Genomic DNA, 17,654 nt, shown 5'->3' with positions numbered 1-17,654 from the left:
GGAAGGCGTCTCACTGAAGAATGCCTAGCGGGTCGGTTTGAATTCATTTCTCTCTGAGGGGTGAGTGAACCTCACACTCGCCTCCCCTCCTCTCACCCAGACAGCCTCGTAACTCAGGCTCAGGCTCGGGGATGGCACAAAGTTGGCGCGGTGATAGAACACAGGAAACAATGCCTCACCCAGGCTTCGAGCTGCTAAACCTTGATATCACTACACCTCCCACTCGCTGACACACACACCCACACACACACACACACACACAGACACAAATATAGCTGTGGTGGAGTTATTATGTGCGACATGTCAACACAAGGAAAAAAGATGCTATTAAAACACAACCTGTTTTTAGTTTAGGTAGGGTGAAGAGTACGGCTGTGTGTTTCAGGATCAGGATCTTGGATTTGTGGCTGATGAAAAATAGAAACTTTTAATTTTCTTCGAGGTTATGTTTATGCATCGCTGAATTGTTTTCCCAATTATGCGGTGGCGACAAACAACAAAGTCCAGGACTGTGACACCGGTTTGCATCCTGAGTCTCATCTGTGGTTAGATACCAAGAAATGAAGAAATTAAATCTCATGCTTTAAGTCACTGCAGACTTTTCCATATTAAACCAGGGCTGCAACTAAGGATTATTTTTTATTATCAGTGCTCTTCAAATAGCTTCTTGTGTCCAACCAACAGTCCAAAACCCAAAGACTCTTCATTTACTGTCATAAACGACAAAGAAAAGCAGCAAATCCCAACATTTAAGAAGGTGGAACCAGCAGAAGTTTTACATTTTCACAATAATTGTTTTTTTCCCCTTTCTATCGACTAACTGATTCATCAAATAATCACTGCAACTCATTAAACCAAAACTAAAACGATCTTTACTTAATCTAAACCGAGTGACTTGTCAAGTTTTGTGACTTGCCAGATATGTTAATAAACAACAGAATTAGCTTATTCATATTACACGTATGGAGATGTTATTTCTAGGTGTTGGTTTATCTCACCTTCTGAGCAGTGTGTGTGAGTTCATGTTTAACAGAGACGAAGAGAAGTTAGTTAAACTGCTTCTTCTGTTCATCCTTTAGTTGATTGGACAGCATGTGAGCATTAATATCATTAATTCAGGGCTAACAAAAAAAGCCATGATGTGGCAATGACAACCGAATCACTGGAACCATAAGACCATCTGCAAACATGCAGACATTTTGGATGAAAGTCTGAGGAGTCCCGCTTTGTTCGCACCACAGCTGCAGCTTTCTGAACTTCAGTTAAAGACAGACTCGTACCTGTATGTACTCTCGGTTGCTGTCTTCGTTGGGCGTCCACCCGTTGTCGTTGTAATTGAGTCGGGCCTGCTGTGGCAGCCAGTGCTCATCGTAGAAACTTGACGAGGCCGTGATCTGGTCGTTCGAGATCTTTCCCGACTCCAGACCGAATGCATTACTGCAGTGGAAAGCTGCGAGAGGACAGAAGGAGGAAGAAGAGAGGGAGAGATTTAGACCAATATTCAAGTATTCTTTAAAAAGAAATATAAAATAAAAAAACTTCTACTTACTCTCACTGACTTCCTTGTGTGTCATGTTGTATCGAGCTGCGAAGCCATCCTTAGCCACAGCCATGTCAGTGTGGAAGGCCAGAGAGAGAATCCCAGTCGATGATTGGATCTCAGGGGGCACGCTGGTCCCACAGTATCGACCAATCAGAGGGCCCACTGTCGATTAGAGAAGAAGTATTGGATTAGCCATCAGTCTGTTTCAATTCTGCCCACAACTTCTACGTGTCATCATCATTGGTGGAAAGTAAGTACGATGTACTGTACCATTTTGAGGTACTAATACTTTAGTCTACTATAGTGTTTCCATTGTATTCTACTTTATACTTCTACTCCACCACATTTTGGAAGCCCAGTACTGGTACTTAAAGCATATTTTGATGCTAATGCATACATACTTTTACTTAAGTAAATTTTGATCGCAGTATCTGTACTGGTAACAGAGTATATTTACATCGTGGCATTGCAACTTTGACCTCAAGGCCCTGACGCACCAGGCCAGCGGTCAGCAGTCAGGCTTTGTCAGGGCTGTCTGTGAGCGTCAGTGGCTCTAGTCGGTGTGTTGTCTCCTCCACCATTGTTACTGAACAGCCCTTGTCAGAGGCTTTTTGGAAGATTCTGCATGCTTTCTGTCTTCCTTAGAGTAGCTACTACCAACAACATGAGATGAAACTTGAGTTGATTCATTTATTATAATAGAGACATGATGAAAATGATGCCAGGCTGCCAGCTTAACTTGACCCGCAGTCAGCGTTCATTTTCCTGGGAGTTTTCATGCGCAGTGGTAAATAAAATTGCATCGTGAAAGCCAAAGACCAAATTTAAATGCTGATGGTGCCATTATTCTATTGGCAGTTTAAGTAAAAGATCTGAGTCCAAGGCAAAGTTACTAGGCTCCTATTTATCCAGGTGTCAGGATGGTTTATCCCTTTTTCATTCCTTTATCAATCCCATAATCCTCACATGTGTTTGTTTGTTTTCTCCTTCCCTCCATTATCTCTATCCATTCCCTCCTCCACTGACATCTACTCATCACGCCGCCCTCTCATGTCACCACCTCTCTTCCCCTTCATCTATCAGCTCTATCTCTGGACTGGACATGGTTTTTACAATGCGTGCTATTTATATATATGTGTGTGTGAGAGAGAGTGTAAATCCAAAGATCTAAGTGATTCCTCTACTGTCTTCTTTTCTAATACCACAACTTGTACATGTCAACACAAACAGATGAGTGTGATTTAGAGCCCTGGGGTGTGTGTGTCTGTGTGTGTGTGTTTGTGTGCTACTCCCTGACTCCTCTCTCACACTTACAGATACACACACACACAGAGAGGAAGCTTGTGGAGGAGGTGGAGGAGGAAAACGAGAAAATAGCCAGCAATCGATCAGTGCTATTGATTTTTTTCTTCCCTCTTGGAATGGGTGGATATTTGAAATAGGGCTCTTGAGCAAATAACGGTAATAACTCTTTTTCATTATGGTGGTGAGGAAAAAGGAATAAAAAGAGAAGAGAAGAGAAGCTCAAATCCGCAGAGAGGATTTCTATAAATAATGACCCATGTTTGCATAAAATTCTGGTGAAACAAATTGAATATATATTTTTTTTAGGATTGAATATTTAATATTTCTAACAGACGAAAATCGCCTGGTTTCTCTTCCTCGCTCTGAATTTGATTTCAGCAGCGTGCAGAGTCGACAGAAGGCACATTTGTCCCTTGCCTGACCCCTGCAAACACATATGTGGTAACACAAACACAGAAACATGATGATACCAGCGCCACTGCCCCCCCTCCCTCCTTTAATAGTTTCACATTGTGGTGTGTGCATAAGTGGCCTTTCCTGTTGGAGAGCAACAGAGCTGGCAAAAGTACAAAGACTTTCCCTCTGAAGGACATTTCTACCGTCCAGTTCTGTGCAAAGCTAACTGAACCTCACGTCATGTTAATATAATTCAAAGACTTAAAAGGTAGAATCAGTAGGATTTGTCCCAGCTGTTCATAAACGCACCACTGAGAATAGCTGTTTGTTGAGGCTCTTTCCCAGGACGTCAAATACCGACATTTTGGTTTGGTAAAGCGTCCCGAGCAGAAACAGACTGAGAAAATAAGAAAATCCAGGCAGAGGGCTGTCAAAAATGTACTTAAGTACAGTAACAAAGTATTTGTACTTTATTACTCCATCTCTTGAGCAAGTAGTTCATACATTCATACAGACAAAACACTTCACATTCTTGCCTTTGTCTAACTGATGTTTTGCACTCGTTCTCTTTCCTTTGAATGAAACGATCTTTCCTTTCCTTCTTCCAGCACATGTTCATTCTCTTCCCTGCCTGTCCTCTCTTCTTCCTGCTTTGGACTCTGCACCGAGTCCTTCACCTCTGAATCTCATCCTGTGCGTTTCCTTCCCCTTTCAACCTCCTCCGACTTCATTTCACTTTCCTTCCTCTCCTTTCGTTCTAGTCTCTCTCCATCACTCGGAGCAACCTTTTCCTCCCCTCCTCCTCTATCACCCCTCTCGTTGCTGCCTTTCCGGTCATCTTAATTTTCTACTTTGCTTAACGTCTCTCGTCTTCCGTTTAATCCCCCGCAAAGAGGGAGCAAAGGTGTTGTGGCTTTCTCTCACCTCTCCTTTTTCTATCCGCCCTCTTGTCTTTGCACCACCTCTCTGACTTTTCTTTCCTCCTCGGGCTAAATTCATATTTATAGAAGAGTTATTCATAAGAACAGAAGCACCGTTGTTTGGCTCTCCTTTTGCTACTAATGCTGTTCAGTCTCTGTTAAGTACCTTACAAGATTTGGGAGTTAAGCTATTAAAAAATGTCCCCAGTCAATTTGTTCAACGTGTAAAACTAAAAACAATAGATGGTATTTATTGTACAAACACAGTTACCAAAAACTAAAATGAAATGGTAGAAAATCCTGGAGCGAATCTTTATTTTCCGACACAGATCTTCCACTCGCTGAACTTCCTTCAAATCCTCCTCTTCTCGAAGGCGGACCAGAGGTCTTCTGGCCCTCATTTATTCATCTCCACATCTCCTCCCTTTGTTCCAGTCTTCCCAGCAGTATAGGAACTTTCGCTGCCCTTCCAGTGCTCCTCTTTTTCTCTATACCTCTTCCATCTCTTGAAACTAGATCCAAGGTCTTTGTGCCTTGGATTTGTCCTTCTAAACTCTTCCAGTCCTCCCAGCAGCTAGACCAGAAATATCCCAGCACTCCTCCTCCTCCTCTCACCTCCCCTCTTTTCTCCCTCCTCTCAGCAACTCCTGCTTTATTTTTCCCCTTGAAAAGTTATGTTGTTTCTCCACAGTGGGTGCCAACATCCTGCCTGTAAGCTCAGCTTTCATCTACCAACGCAGAGCTACTAAAATATCTGCTACTCCACCTCAGTCGATAATGATGTAGGCAGGGCAGAGTACACACTATTTTAACTGCGCTCAGAGTGTTGGCTCGTGAAATGGCTGAATTATTATTTAATTTCACCCAAAAACTCAAACGCATCACGATCAGCGTCTTACCTCCAGGCAGCCCGTCCCACACTTCCAGCCAGTCGTACTTGCAGTCCCCATCTCCGCCCGGCAGGGGGTCGTTCTCCAGGTCGAAGGTGAGGAAGGTGAGGGTCACATCCATGCTGGGCGGGACGATGATGATGAAGGAGCACTCCAGGTTGTGCGGGTATTTGTCGGGGAAGCCCGGGGACTCGATGACACCCGTGGGACTGGTGAAGTTACGGGAACAGTCTGAACCTGGGATGAGGACACAGAGACCAAATGCATATTAAGAGACAAATATTAAACAGAGAACATATTTAAAGCAGTTTGAGGTTCAATAACTCAATAAATGTGAAAAATGTGAGCACAGAAAAGGGCACAGACGTCAGATTATACTTTAAACAATTCACTCTATTCTGGGCAGACACTCGACGGTGCTCTTTTTAGAGGAAGGCTCTTTCAAACTCACAGCAAACTGAATAATTCCCAGCAGAGCTATTTCAACTTTCCTAACAGATATAAGTCTCGCTTTGCGATATTAATTCTGATTCCACTTTATGTACTTTAAATTCAGTTAATGTGATTGTTGGGAAACATGTAAAAGGTGGTTATTAGGTCTGCGGAAGTCAAAACTCGTGTGCAAGGCTTTGTGTCCCTCAATATTTAAAACATGTGCATTTGTTAGTGTATTTTTCTGTTAATTTTCTCCCTTGTGGTCTCAATATGGCTAACCTTGTTAAATAAAGGCTAAATTTAAAAAATAAAGAAATAAATAAAGACAATTTCAGTTTAAATTGTTGGGTAAAATGTAAATGTGCCCCCCCCTCAGATTTAAAATGAATCCTTTGCTCTTGGTGCTAAATAACAGCAGTTGTATGTAGATGAGATTATTTTGGGTAAACAACAAACCCAAGAGTGATGTGCCAATGGGGAATAAGATCAATTAATATGCAGGTGATTCGGGCGTAGCAGCTCCAGAAACAGAACTTTTGACTCTGTCACCTCTGAAGACAAAGATACAAAGAACGACAGAGTGATAATATTGAGGTCTGAGCGCCTTAAAAAGTCCAAGTTCAGGTGTTCATAACAGACAAATGTGTCTAAAGTGCTCTTGAGCAGGATTCAGTATCTCTACCAGCTCTTGGGAAAATAGTAGGAGCAACCTTTACCCCGGCAGAGACATGAGCTCTTTGAGTATCAACAAAGAGAGCAAAGAAATCCAAGTGAGCCAGAAGAAAACAAATACAAACAGATAAAAGGAAGAAGAAAACCAGTGGGAAATGAAATTGAGCTCAGAGATAGAGACAGCAACAAACAGCAAACCAAGATCTGTGAGTGAAAAAGACAGAAAACTAGGAGTGAGGAAGACTGATGTGGAATCTGTTGATAGTGTCATGGTTGGGTGGTCCTGCAGTTATGAGAAGCTTGAGACACACACACATAAATGCACACACACACACACACACACACACTCACACTCACATAAATGCACACAGCGATCTGGAGTGTAATCTCAGGCTCTTCATCTCTGAATGACTGTAATACCTTCTCTATTAATACTCACACATACACACACCATGGAGGGTATGTAGTCGCACCAACTGGACCATTATTCCAGTCCAACCAGCCATGTATGACCAAACCCCCCCCCCCCCCCACCACCACCACCACATACACACACACACACACACACACACACACACACACACACACACACACACACACACACACACACACACACACACACACACACACCCTGTCTAAGCCTCTTATGGCAACCCACTTCTCTCCTATCTGTTTGGGTGTCTGCTACTGTGCACGCTTGCTTGCATGAGTAAATAAAGAGAAAGTGAATAAAGACACAGAAAGTGTTTGTGTGTTCAGTGTGTGTGTGTGTGTGTGTGTGTCCCAGCATGCATTAAAAATGTGTGTGTACATGTACAATTACATATGTGTCTCATAACCTGTCTCCATCATGTGTATTAACCCTCTTTTTAATCTGTCTCACATGTGTGTCTGATCGAACAGATGAGCATGGATTTTAATTAATACAGATGTCTATGTGGCTGCTTAATAACTTCCACTTTATGCTCATAACTGCTTTAAATCTACTTTCTTCAGACTTACATATGTATTGGGCTACAGTGTTGTCAATAATGAAATTGGTCCACAACTAAAATGGCTAGCTTTTTCAAGAGATCTTCAAGGAAACTAGGTTGTTACACCAGGGGCCAGATGCATAAACTCTGTGTAGAGTCATGACTGAAACTGTGTGTATGCATTCTTTGTGGTGACCAAACCAGGTTTTTTAAGGCAAACCATGTTTTTTTCTAACCCTGACCAAGTGTTTTTTGCCCCTAAACCTAAGCAGAGCATGAGTACAGTGTTGTGACTAGACAGAAAAAGAAAATTAGACCTAAACAAACATAAAGTTGCAACACAAGGCAAGGATAAGTTCAAACTTATCTGTGGTTTTGCTGAAAAAGTTGTATCATGTACTTTTCACATTTATTCTGGTAAAACATGTGTATGGTATGCGTGATGTACGCACATTCCTCCCTTATAAATATCAGTTTGTGTGTGGGAAAAGGGTTTTTTTTGTGCGTACACGTCATTCATACATCTGATCCCAGGATGAGTCGGACTCAGTCAGCCATTAGCAGACTGAAAGTCAGATGGAGTCAGAAAGTCTGTCTGTGAGAAACGCTGCTCAAATTCTAGTGAATTCATAATAATTAAACAAACTGTGGTGGGTGTAATCAGGAATATTGATGTTGTTTTTCCTGTCTCCACCCCTCCTCAAGCGTTGACACAATGCAGAAGTTGAAATACATAAAAAAGTCCCTCCCCATTCAAGCTTGTTTGCTGATCCACATGATCTACAGTATGCGGTCGTCCATTTTCCACTACAGGATCTTTTTTTAGTGTGATAGAGATTGTCTGTTTGTCTTGATACGCGGTCTGTTTTTCTGTCCCACTTTCCTCTCAGATTTGCTTGTTATTTTGACCCTCTCCCTCATGCAGTGACCCACAGATGCAGGCAAACGCACACACTCACACACAATCACACACACTGTCTCTCACGGGGATCCCCTTGCGTCTGGCCCCCCTGCAGAGTCAGACGCTGGGTAGCACAGGTCTGCGTGACTATGAGCATGTGTGTGTGTGTGTGAGTGAGTGTGTATGAGTGTGTGTGAGTGTGTGTGAGTGAGTGTGAGTATGCAGAGTGAACGCCTGACCAGTTCTGTTGCCGACAGCGATTTTATTCCCTTCTCATTACTTCATGTTGGTGAACATTGCCAAAACACTTGTGCCCTCCTTTCTCCTGTCTCCACCTCGGCCTCTCCTCTTCTGCCTCTTTGCAATTTTTCAAGCACACTCGAGTCCACATGTATTTTAAATTCCAAAATCTCACTACATCCGTCTGTTTTCTATGACTTGTTCCTCTTTGTTTCCTTGTCTTCTCTGATCTTTCTTCCTCTCTCCCCTCCCGCTGTTCCTTCTTTACCATCTTCCCATGCATCTTTTCATCCTCCGCAGCTCCATCACTCCCTTCCCTCCCACTGTCTCATTTCCTATTCTTTTCTCCTCACTTCCCATCTGTCTGAATTGGATAAGTGTGAAAGAAACACGTGTTTCAACTACAGGGTAAGGTTAGAGGAAGTGTGTGAGTGTGTGTTGCTGGGTAGATCTGGCGCTGGTGCTCATGGCTCACTGATCTCTGGGGTGGGGGGGGGCAGGACAAGGTCTGTCAGGGTGTGTGTGTGTGTGTGTGTGTGTGTGTGTGTGTGTGATTATACGCCTAAATTGTGAGTGTATATTTCCTAAATATAATGTGTTTCTGTTTATGTGTGTGTGGTAAGCTGGCATGCAGATGTCTACTTTAATTCAAACCATCTCTCATGCCAATGGGCTATTAGACGGGATCAAACCTACAATTATTCCCCCCTTCCCTCCACCGATCTCTTACGTAAATGCATATGCAGAGGAGACTTAACATACACACCGTGGGCCCACACACAGTTCAACAGCTCCTGCACCACCACAGCTTGTGTGGTTAGATCCCACCTCAGTATCATTTGTTGTCAGCATACTTGCCAACCTTGAGACCTTAAAAAAAGGGAGGATTTCAAAACAAAAGCAGGGTCCTGGTGGTCCTACCCTGAAAAATTTGGGATTCAAGGACTGTGTAATTCCCCCTCTAGCATAAACTTGTGCAAATCTGTGGCACTCATTCATTCATGCCTTTTAGAGAGTCTGGGGATGGGGATTTACGCAGAGCGAATCCCCATGATTGACAGAAAAATCGACGTGGCAGATTTTCATCCCCTTTCCTTGAAAACTTCATGTAAGAAACAGGAATTCTTCTCTCTAGAGCGCCTAGAATTTGTTTAAATTTTCTTTTTCCTCTCCATTTCTCTATTCGTCTCTCCCTCACTGCAGAGGATGAGGGGCAGATTACATGCTGTTCAGTGGTTATGATAACTAAAAGGGTAAAAAAGCATGAAAAATGTCATTATCAGGAGAAATACGGGAGAAATATGGGAGAAATACACTAGAAATAAGGGGAAAATATGGGGGAAATAAGAGGGAAATACGGGAGAAACAAGGGGGAAATATGGGAGAAATAAGGGGGAAATATGGAAGAAATAAGGGGGAAATATGGGAGGAATAAGGGGGAAATATGGAAGAAATACAGCAGAAATAAGGCATAAATAAGGGTAAAAGACGGGAGGAATATGGGGGAAATACGGGAGAAATAAGGGGGAAATACGGGGGAAATATGGGAGGAATAAGGGGGAAATACGGGGGAAATATGGGAGGAATAAGGGGGAAATACGGGAGAAATAAGGAGGAAATATGGGAGAAATATGGGAAAAATATGGGAAAAATATGGGAGAATTGTGACCCTGGAAGGAAACCGGGAAAGGGCAATGAAAAATGGGAGTCCTCCAGGAAAATGGGAGGGTTGGCAAGTATGGTTGTCAGTCAAGTCACAGGCTCGTAGTGCCGAAGCTCCTCCGACGAATCCCAGCAGGAGTTTCCCTCCATAATAAACTCCTCATTCAACCAAATTACCGCATATGAAATCAAACTGTCAAAGGACAACCACCCCTTCAGCTATCCTAATGCAATTTGCCAAAAGCTCTGAACCAGCATTTCTTTTAATGATGTAATTCAGGGAAACATTTTCAAGATTCATTCTTGAGTTTGACACATAGATGAAATTGAGGGGAACATTTTCAGTCTGCCATAACTCAAAACACTGTCTGCTTTTTTCTAGTATTGACACACAAACCAGTGTAAACAAACCTTTTCTACCAAAGAGAAAAAGCTGCATTCATCTGTCACATTATTCCCATCACAGCATAAAATCTCCATCAGTCGGTGGCAGATTGAAAAACAGCTTTCAGCCTCATGAACAGCAATGTAAGCAAAGCCATTATTAGTGAGTATGTTTTGAAAGGGCACAACATGCTGCAGTGCACATCAAGGATATTATTAAAATTTCAGGTTTAAGTTCGTTCTGCATTTTGAAGGGATTCACACCTCTGCTGTTTGTTACATTAAGCTCTGCAGCCCGCAGAGCACCTTTCGCTCCTCACTGGGTCGGATCTGGATCCACTTTCCTCAATGAAAGCCAGAGGAGGGAGGAGCGAGCGACGTGATTGGTTAGAGCGTGTAATAAAGCGAGTTGATGGGTAGCCGGACAGAGGCAGAGAGGAAGTGCCTGAAGGTATTTGGGAGAATGTAAACAACAGCGTGTTATGGAAAAGGACTGTCACGATAGCTTCCACGTTACACCGCCTCAGGAGTGTGTGTGTGTGTGTGTTACTCACAGCAATGTGTTCACACAGTTGCACTACATGGACTCACTTCTCATTTAGGTCAAAACCTGGTCCCCACAAGGTAAACCATTAAAATCTAAGGCTCAGATTTATTTTTGGATTAACATTAAACTAAAATGAGGTTAAGACTCGGGGTTAGGCGTGTTATTGTTAACCCTAAGTGTCCCAATGCCAATGACACGTCTAAAGTGACAAAAATAAATCCTGTGTGTGTGTTGTGAGTTTACGTTTGCGTGCAGACATGCAAGCTGCCGTTCATCAGTGAGTAACCGTCCAGCCTGCATCAGTGCATTCATATGTGTGAGCGTGTGTGTGTGTGTGTGTGTGTGTGTGTGCGTCTGGCGAGTTCTGGGTCACAATAACAGCTGGGGGCACACTGCCTAGACAGTCAATTTTGATTGGTCGCCACACTGTGGCGGCTGCGTTCATATTGGCTGAAATTTTTACTACAGCATCCATAGTATCCATAGTAACAGAGCTGTAAACAAAAACGAGTGTAGCATGTGTATTTGTTTTTGGGTTCGAGTGTTTGTTGTGTTTGTATCCAAACCCATAATTGTGTTCCCTTTTCGTTCATGTGCATTAACTGTCCTTATATTCAGGAGCTGTGTACGTCTGATATGTTGTATATTCTTCTGTGTGTTATTGTAAATGCATGTAAGCCATTTCCAGACTGATCAGACTGTTAATCTTTGATGGGTCCAGTAATTAGGACACCCAGAGAGACAATCTCCTCCAACATGCACGCACTCATTACTTCAAAACACAGACCCCGAGGAACAGTAAGGGATTGTGACAGAGACCCCCCAACACACACACACACACACACACACAAACACACAATATTCAGTCAAGGGGATAAAGGAATCGACGAGAAAAGGCAAAACCATCATCCGCCCTAGCAACACGGGTCGAGGAGACAGATTGAATAACTGGAAAACTTAGTACAAAGATGCCTTGGTTTCAATTTAAGGAACAGAAAAAGTAGGGTACATTGGTTTAAATTCATTTTTATATTACATACCATAACATACAAAAGTTTGTGTCCTCTCGCAATATCAGCACAGTTGCCGGGATAAAACGGTGGCAGAAAAATTTATTTTTGAGTCTCATTCCCAACTCGTCAACAACTGATGCTTTGGGATGGCGGCCGACCCGTCCGACAATCCCAGAGCATCAGTATTTGTTGAGTTTTCCTACAAATAGGACCTTTCAGCCAGAACACGATCTTTTCCTAACCCTGACAAAGTGTTTTTTGTGTCTTAACCAAACCAGACCATAAGCACAGTGTGGTCACAACATAAAACAGAAAGTGAAAGCTAAAGAAACATAAAGTTGCAACATATATGTGGTTTGCAGAGACGAACAATACCAACTTTTTGCCCAATGGGTTTGCCCATTTTTCTTTTTGCAACAGCTCAGATTTTCACTAACAATGATTACAGAGAAGAAAATGAATAAAAATAGTTAAACTGCTGCTGTTTTCGTTTCAAAACTATTCAGCACTTCTCAAAAAGCAACATTTATTATATTCAATTTTCTGGAAAATGAAAAGTAAGACCTGCAATTATGCCAAAAAAAAAAAGACAAAATCACAGGTACAGCTGTGACTGAATCCTTTTCACTACAAGAGCCTCTAGCCTTGTTTTCTCCATATTTCCTGTGTCTATAGTGAAAGTTTATTTTACTGGCAAGTGGAGGAAATACACAAGAGGAGAGAGGAGAGACTTCCCGTCTTCAATTTAGGTCGAATTGAGCAGATTGTGCAGGGCTAACACGGATAGATACGTATCTAGACAGTTCAGTTGTGAGGCTATGCGTTTTTTTTGTATAACGCACACACATTCACCCTGACACACACAAAATCCAGTCACCCACGCAACCAGACGTTCTGCTGCACCTTCCTGGATAACAAGATCGTGTTAGCAGTATGGCAACAGCTTGAACGTTCCAAATGGCTCCATCATTACTGCCAGGGAAGGCTGGACACACACACACACACACACACACACACAAAGTTACACAGACAGAGACGAACTAGAGGAAGTCCCGAATATGCTACTGTTGAATTTAATGCAGCTGTCCTTAAAAACAGAGATTTGTTTGATTAAGTTGATGGTAAAATGACTCAGTGGTTTCAGCAAACACCTCACAAAAGACTAAGCCAACGAGTTGATTTTAAAGGAGACCTATTATGCTTTTTCATTTTGTTATATAGGTTCTTGTGCATGTAAAAGATCCTGAAAGTTACAAAGCTCAAGGTCCACGCCTACGGGAGCTCCTCTCTCCCACAGAAAACACTGCTCCTAAAACGCCTCGTCAGTAGTCCCGCCTTTAATTCTTACTTCTTGACATCACCATGTAACACATTTGTATAATTTATACCTCTTTTCACTGCACAAGTAAAGCTACAGTAACTGTTAGCTGGTGGGCGGTGCCAGCTCAGGCGTGTGTGAGCTGGCCAATCAGAGAAGAATGGATATTTGGGACAGGGGCCTTAAACAGACAGGAGCTAAAACGGCATTTCAGACAGAGGGGGAATACAGTGCTGGACAGTATGAGAAAACTGATGTGTTTTTCAAGCATTAAAGCCTGTAAAGATATTCTAGTAGTAACCCAAAGTAAAATGGGTTTATTAAATAAACAAAAATGTATTCATTTTTGTTTTGTTTCCTGTTTCATACCGACAGACATGCAGGTTTCTTTAACCCAAACCATTAACTTCTCCTGAACCTGGCCAAGTTGTATTTGTGTCTAAACCTGACCGAACCCTATCAGCAGCATTGTCACATCTTATAAAACAGATTTATTTTTTAAAAGTGATTTTGTGAAGATAAAAACAACTTCTATTCCATCAATGGCTATTTTCATGTTTTATCTCTGCTCTTCTTTGTGTAGACAGATTGTATTACCCTCGGTTTTACAAAAAACAGTTACAAACTCAAAATTGTAATCGCCAAAAGAAATCTTGCTGGATTGCCAACTACTCTTTCTACAAGAGCAACTTTAAGGATAGGGCAATATAAAACCAAAAAAGTGGACTAACTGTAAATGATTCCCATGAAACTACTGTAAAAGTATCATGTTTAAAATGTCATAAATCAAAAATCAATCCGTTGATTCACAAATCTCTCCCTGTCGCTCTCGGCTCTGTTTTTCTCTCTCTGGGGTGCTGGGGTGTGAACACCGACACCCTTGTTGTTTTAAAGTCATCAGGTGGACTGTGTCAAGCGCAGGAGACACACACACACACACACACAGAGAAGATGTCCCAACAGGCCAGTGCCAGCAAGCGAGAAACACCGACAACCGCACGTGTTGTGTTAGTAACCTCAGCCCTCTGTGTGTGTGTGTGTGTGTGTGTGTGTGTGTGTGTGTGTGTGTGTGTGTGTGTGTGTGTGTGTGTGTGTGTGCGTGTCTCAGGGGAACAGGGCTCAGGACTCAATTAAGCAGACATGTGTGGAATGCTTTCAGGGGGAACGGGACAAGATGGCTGTGGGGCCGACACTATGCGCCCCTCTGTCTCACTCGCCCTTGATCTCAATTGGTCTCGCTTTGGCTGACCCATGGCAGCGTGAAGGGGAGCCATGTGAGGCGCACACACATATATATACACACACACACACAAAGTGCCATGAATGTCTCGCCTGGACAGTCTAAAGGGCTCTCAAGGGTCCTCTGCCGTGTCTCTCTTCTCGTTCTCTCTGTCTCCCCATGATACCAGGGAGATAAACGAGGCTTGGTCACCTAATGAAGCATGTTGAGGCTTCTATGAGTAGCTTGTAATACAGCTAATAATAGCCTCTGTGAAGTTGCAATTCCCCAAAAATCTTGTTCCCCTTTGTCCATGTAGGTGTAAGGGACATTTATGGGGATGAAGTCCCTCATTGGCCAGGTGCTTTGCAGTAATGTTAACTTTGACTGTGGACATTGTCTTGGACTCTGTGCTGTGGTGGGTGCCAGTCGTTTGTTGAGGTTAGCGGACTCCATTTCTAAGCTAATGGTAGCTAGCCTTGCACTTATGTTTAACCTTGAGATTTAAAAGTTTGGGGAATATTAAGAAACTCTTCTTTGGCTGTTAAGGAAAGTGCAGTCAGCATCCCATTGCTTTTGCTTGCACTCCATAGGTGTAGCTACCTGTATTTAAGTGTATTTTGCTTTGACTTTGGACTTTGTGTTGTTGGTTAGCTAGCGTTACACACTGTTGGCAGTGTAGGGGAGCAGAAGAGAGGTAGTCTACAGGGCTGTTAAAGGCAACCAATCAACCAATGAACCAAGAAAGTAGGTGGATGTCTCACATTAGCAATACAAAGTGAATAATACAGGTAAACTGCTTCACATTGTTGAACTATATCTGGCTATGCAGCATGTGTTCCCCATCCTGCTGCCATCAAAAGTATTTTCTTAGAGAAAGTGCAAGTGAAAAACCATCAAAAACAACAGTAGCATCCATTTACCTGTTTTGAAGATTTCATAGCGCAGAGAGAAGCCCGCCCCCTGGTGGGCGTAGTCGGATACGAACTTGATGTGGAGTGACGGCCCTGACGATATGATTGGTGCAGGGGCGATGTTGCTGCAGTGCTTCCCCAGTAGGTCAGCCGACTCCGAGTTCCCATCGTGGATCTCTACGTAGTCGTACCTGCAGAGGAGGAGATGCAAATTATATTAAATCCCCTCGCTTGATGTAAAGACATTTAATGAATCCTCTGATGAGGTATTCTGTGGAAGAGCGGAGAAGAGAGGAGACTTTCATTTGAGAAAGAGGAAATTGGTAAATCCTTCCAAGCTGCTTTGACTCTCGTGTTATTAGTCTTTTTTTTTTCTTTATTAGATTTTTCATCTGGCAGGCATCGCATCGGATTTGGCAACAAAACAGAAGCAATGAGCAAATTGTTTGCATCTATCTATCGGCGGCGGGGGGAACCTCTGAAAGCGCAGTCACCATCAGCAGAAGCATGGGAGTCATTACAGTTCAAATGAATGCAGCAGAAGACATTGGCAGTTCACAGATGGTGGAGGAGGAAGAGAACCACCTGCATTAGACGGAATAGAAGGAGAAACCTGTTTAAGATTCTCTAACTGCACTGTAATTGACTGATTATGCACTCTAACTGCTTTGGGCTACAGAACATCATTATATGGATTAGATCTATATTATAATATAAACAAAAGGTGAGTGGGAATGTAGGAAGCTGTGCTCCCTTTCAGCTCGCATAAGGAAACATGTGGGCTGTCTTTCAGAAGACTAATTTAACTCCGTTTCTACTTGATATCCTCAAATTTAATGAAAAGCTTCAAGATTTTCCCGAAGCAATGCTTTCAGAATAAATTATCGATGAATGAGTCTTTTTTTGTGCAAGAAAATAGACTCAAACCGAGAAAGTGTACGTTCACATGCCTTTTGCTTAATGTTATAGTGCATTCATGTGGCGTCAGAAAAATCGGAAAAAAAGGGTTACTGACTAGGAAAATTCTTGGGTATTGACAAAAAATTGGCCGACCGTCACCGTCCCCAAACCCATACAACCTCACATTACAGATTAATACAATAATACAAAGATGTGAAAGTAAAATGACTTTTAACTAGCTTTAAAGTCACAGCTCAGAGTATAATAAATGCAAAAAATACAGAAAATGTACAAAAAAAGGTGAACTTGGAATTGATTTTGACGTCATATACGTGGAAGCTTTGCGGAATGAAGTAAATGTTTGGTTGATGGTTGGAAACTTTTTACTAATTCACATATTACTTAGTAATTTTTTGCATGTAACATGTAATATGGTATTAAGATCTAACAGTTAGTTGCTGTCCACATAGAGTGACCCAGATTAACCCTAACAAGTCAGATTAACACTATTTCTGTAGATTTTGGTAATAAAAACACTTTGTAATATAAAGCTTAAAAGCTATAACTGCTTTGACACATCTTCCTTGTAGTCTCCATGATGTTTCAGACACTAAAGTTGGAAGAACGACGTCCCAACACGAGAAATGGGACCATCCGGGGAGCACGTGAATGCAGGGTTACACGAGGGTCCAGTCACGGTGTAAGAGTGTACATAATGGTCCGGCTTTTTGAACTGCGCACGAACCCTCCAGGCCTTTGATGCTAAAAAAAAGGATTAATGTGGAACAAATGACTCTGGTTTACATCTTTGCCTAGGTCTAATTCAATAATGTTTGTAACTCTGCCTGAGGCCGTTCACTCCTCAGAGAAATTCACATTTTCCACTTTTTAGACTGGATTAAGGTTGCTTCATCATTTTCCTGCTTCTTCCTTCCTTAGAAATATCTCACACGTTTTGCTGACTACTGTACTGTAGGTGGTCTGTGCTGACTTATAACCAAGCAAGCTGGTCGGGACTAAATGAAGGAATAGATGAACTAGGAATAATAAGGATTTCTCAGCACGCACACTAAATAAAAGCTCATTGGAATATCGACAACTGACATTAAAATGACAAAAGTGCAGCAACTTGTTTATAGCTCTTTGTGAATTCACCTAAAAATACACACACACATAACACTGTGTTTTTGCTGAATATCACACATCAGCAGAAAAGGAGTCTGAATGGAAATCTATTTTTATTTCTCTTCCTTTCATGTTAACTGACCACAAATGTTTGGGCCTATCTCCAGACCCACAGCAGGAGCGTTGCCTCTGTGTCTGGATACCAAAGACACACCTGCCTGCCTCTAAAATAGCTTCCCGCAAAGAAATTCCTCAAGCAACTTGCCATGAAAGATGATATAAAGTTTGACTCAGAG

The 17,654-nt window shown here is 42.3% G+C and overlaps 1 protein-coding gene across 1 annotated transcript in view; it reads right to left on the bottom strand.

The window, feature by feature from the left end:
- LOC141002574 (neuropilin-2-like) overlaps nucleotides 1-17,654 on the bottom strand; it is a 109,302-nt gene that overhangs the window by 64,335 nt on the left and 27,313 nt on the right. Inside the window, exons 3-6 of the mRNA XM_073473929.1 lie at nucleotides 15,343-15,524; nucleotides 5,064-5,291; nucleotides 1,550-1,705; nucleotides 1,281-1,450 (exon numbers count right to left, since the gene is read on the bottom strand). Of these exons, the coding sequence (XP_073330030.1) occupies nucleotides 1,281-1,450; nucleotides 1,550-1,705; nucleotides 5,064-5,291; nucleotides 15,343-15,524 (736 nt within the window). The remainder of the gene's footprint in view (nucleotides 1-1,280; nucleotides 1,451-1,549; nucleotides 1,706-5,063; nucleotides 5,292-15,342; nucleotides 15,525-17,654) is intronic.

The sequence above is a fragment of the Pagrus major genome, chromosome 9 (assembly GCF_040436345.1).
Source record: "Pagrus major chromosome 9, Pma_NU_1.0".
Classification (NCBI taxonomy): domain Eukaryota; kingdom Metazoa; phylum Chordata; class Actinopteri; order Spariformes; family Sparidae; genus Pagrus; species Pagrus major.
This window is presented reverse-complemented; position numbering and strand designations above follow the sequence as displayed.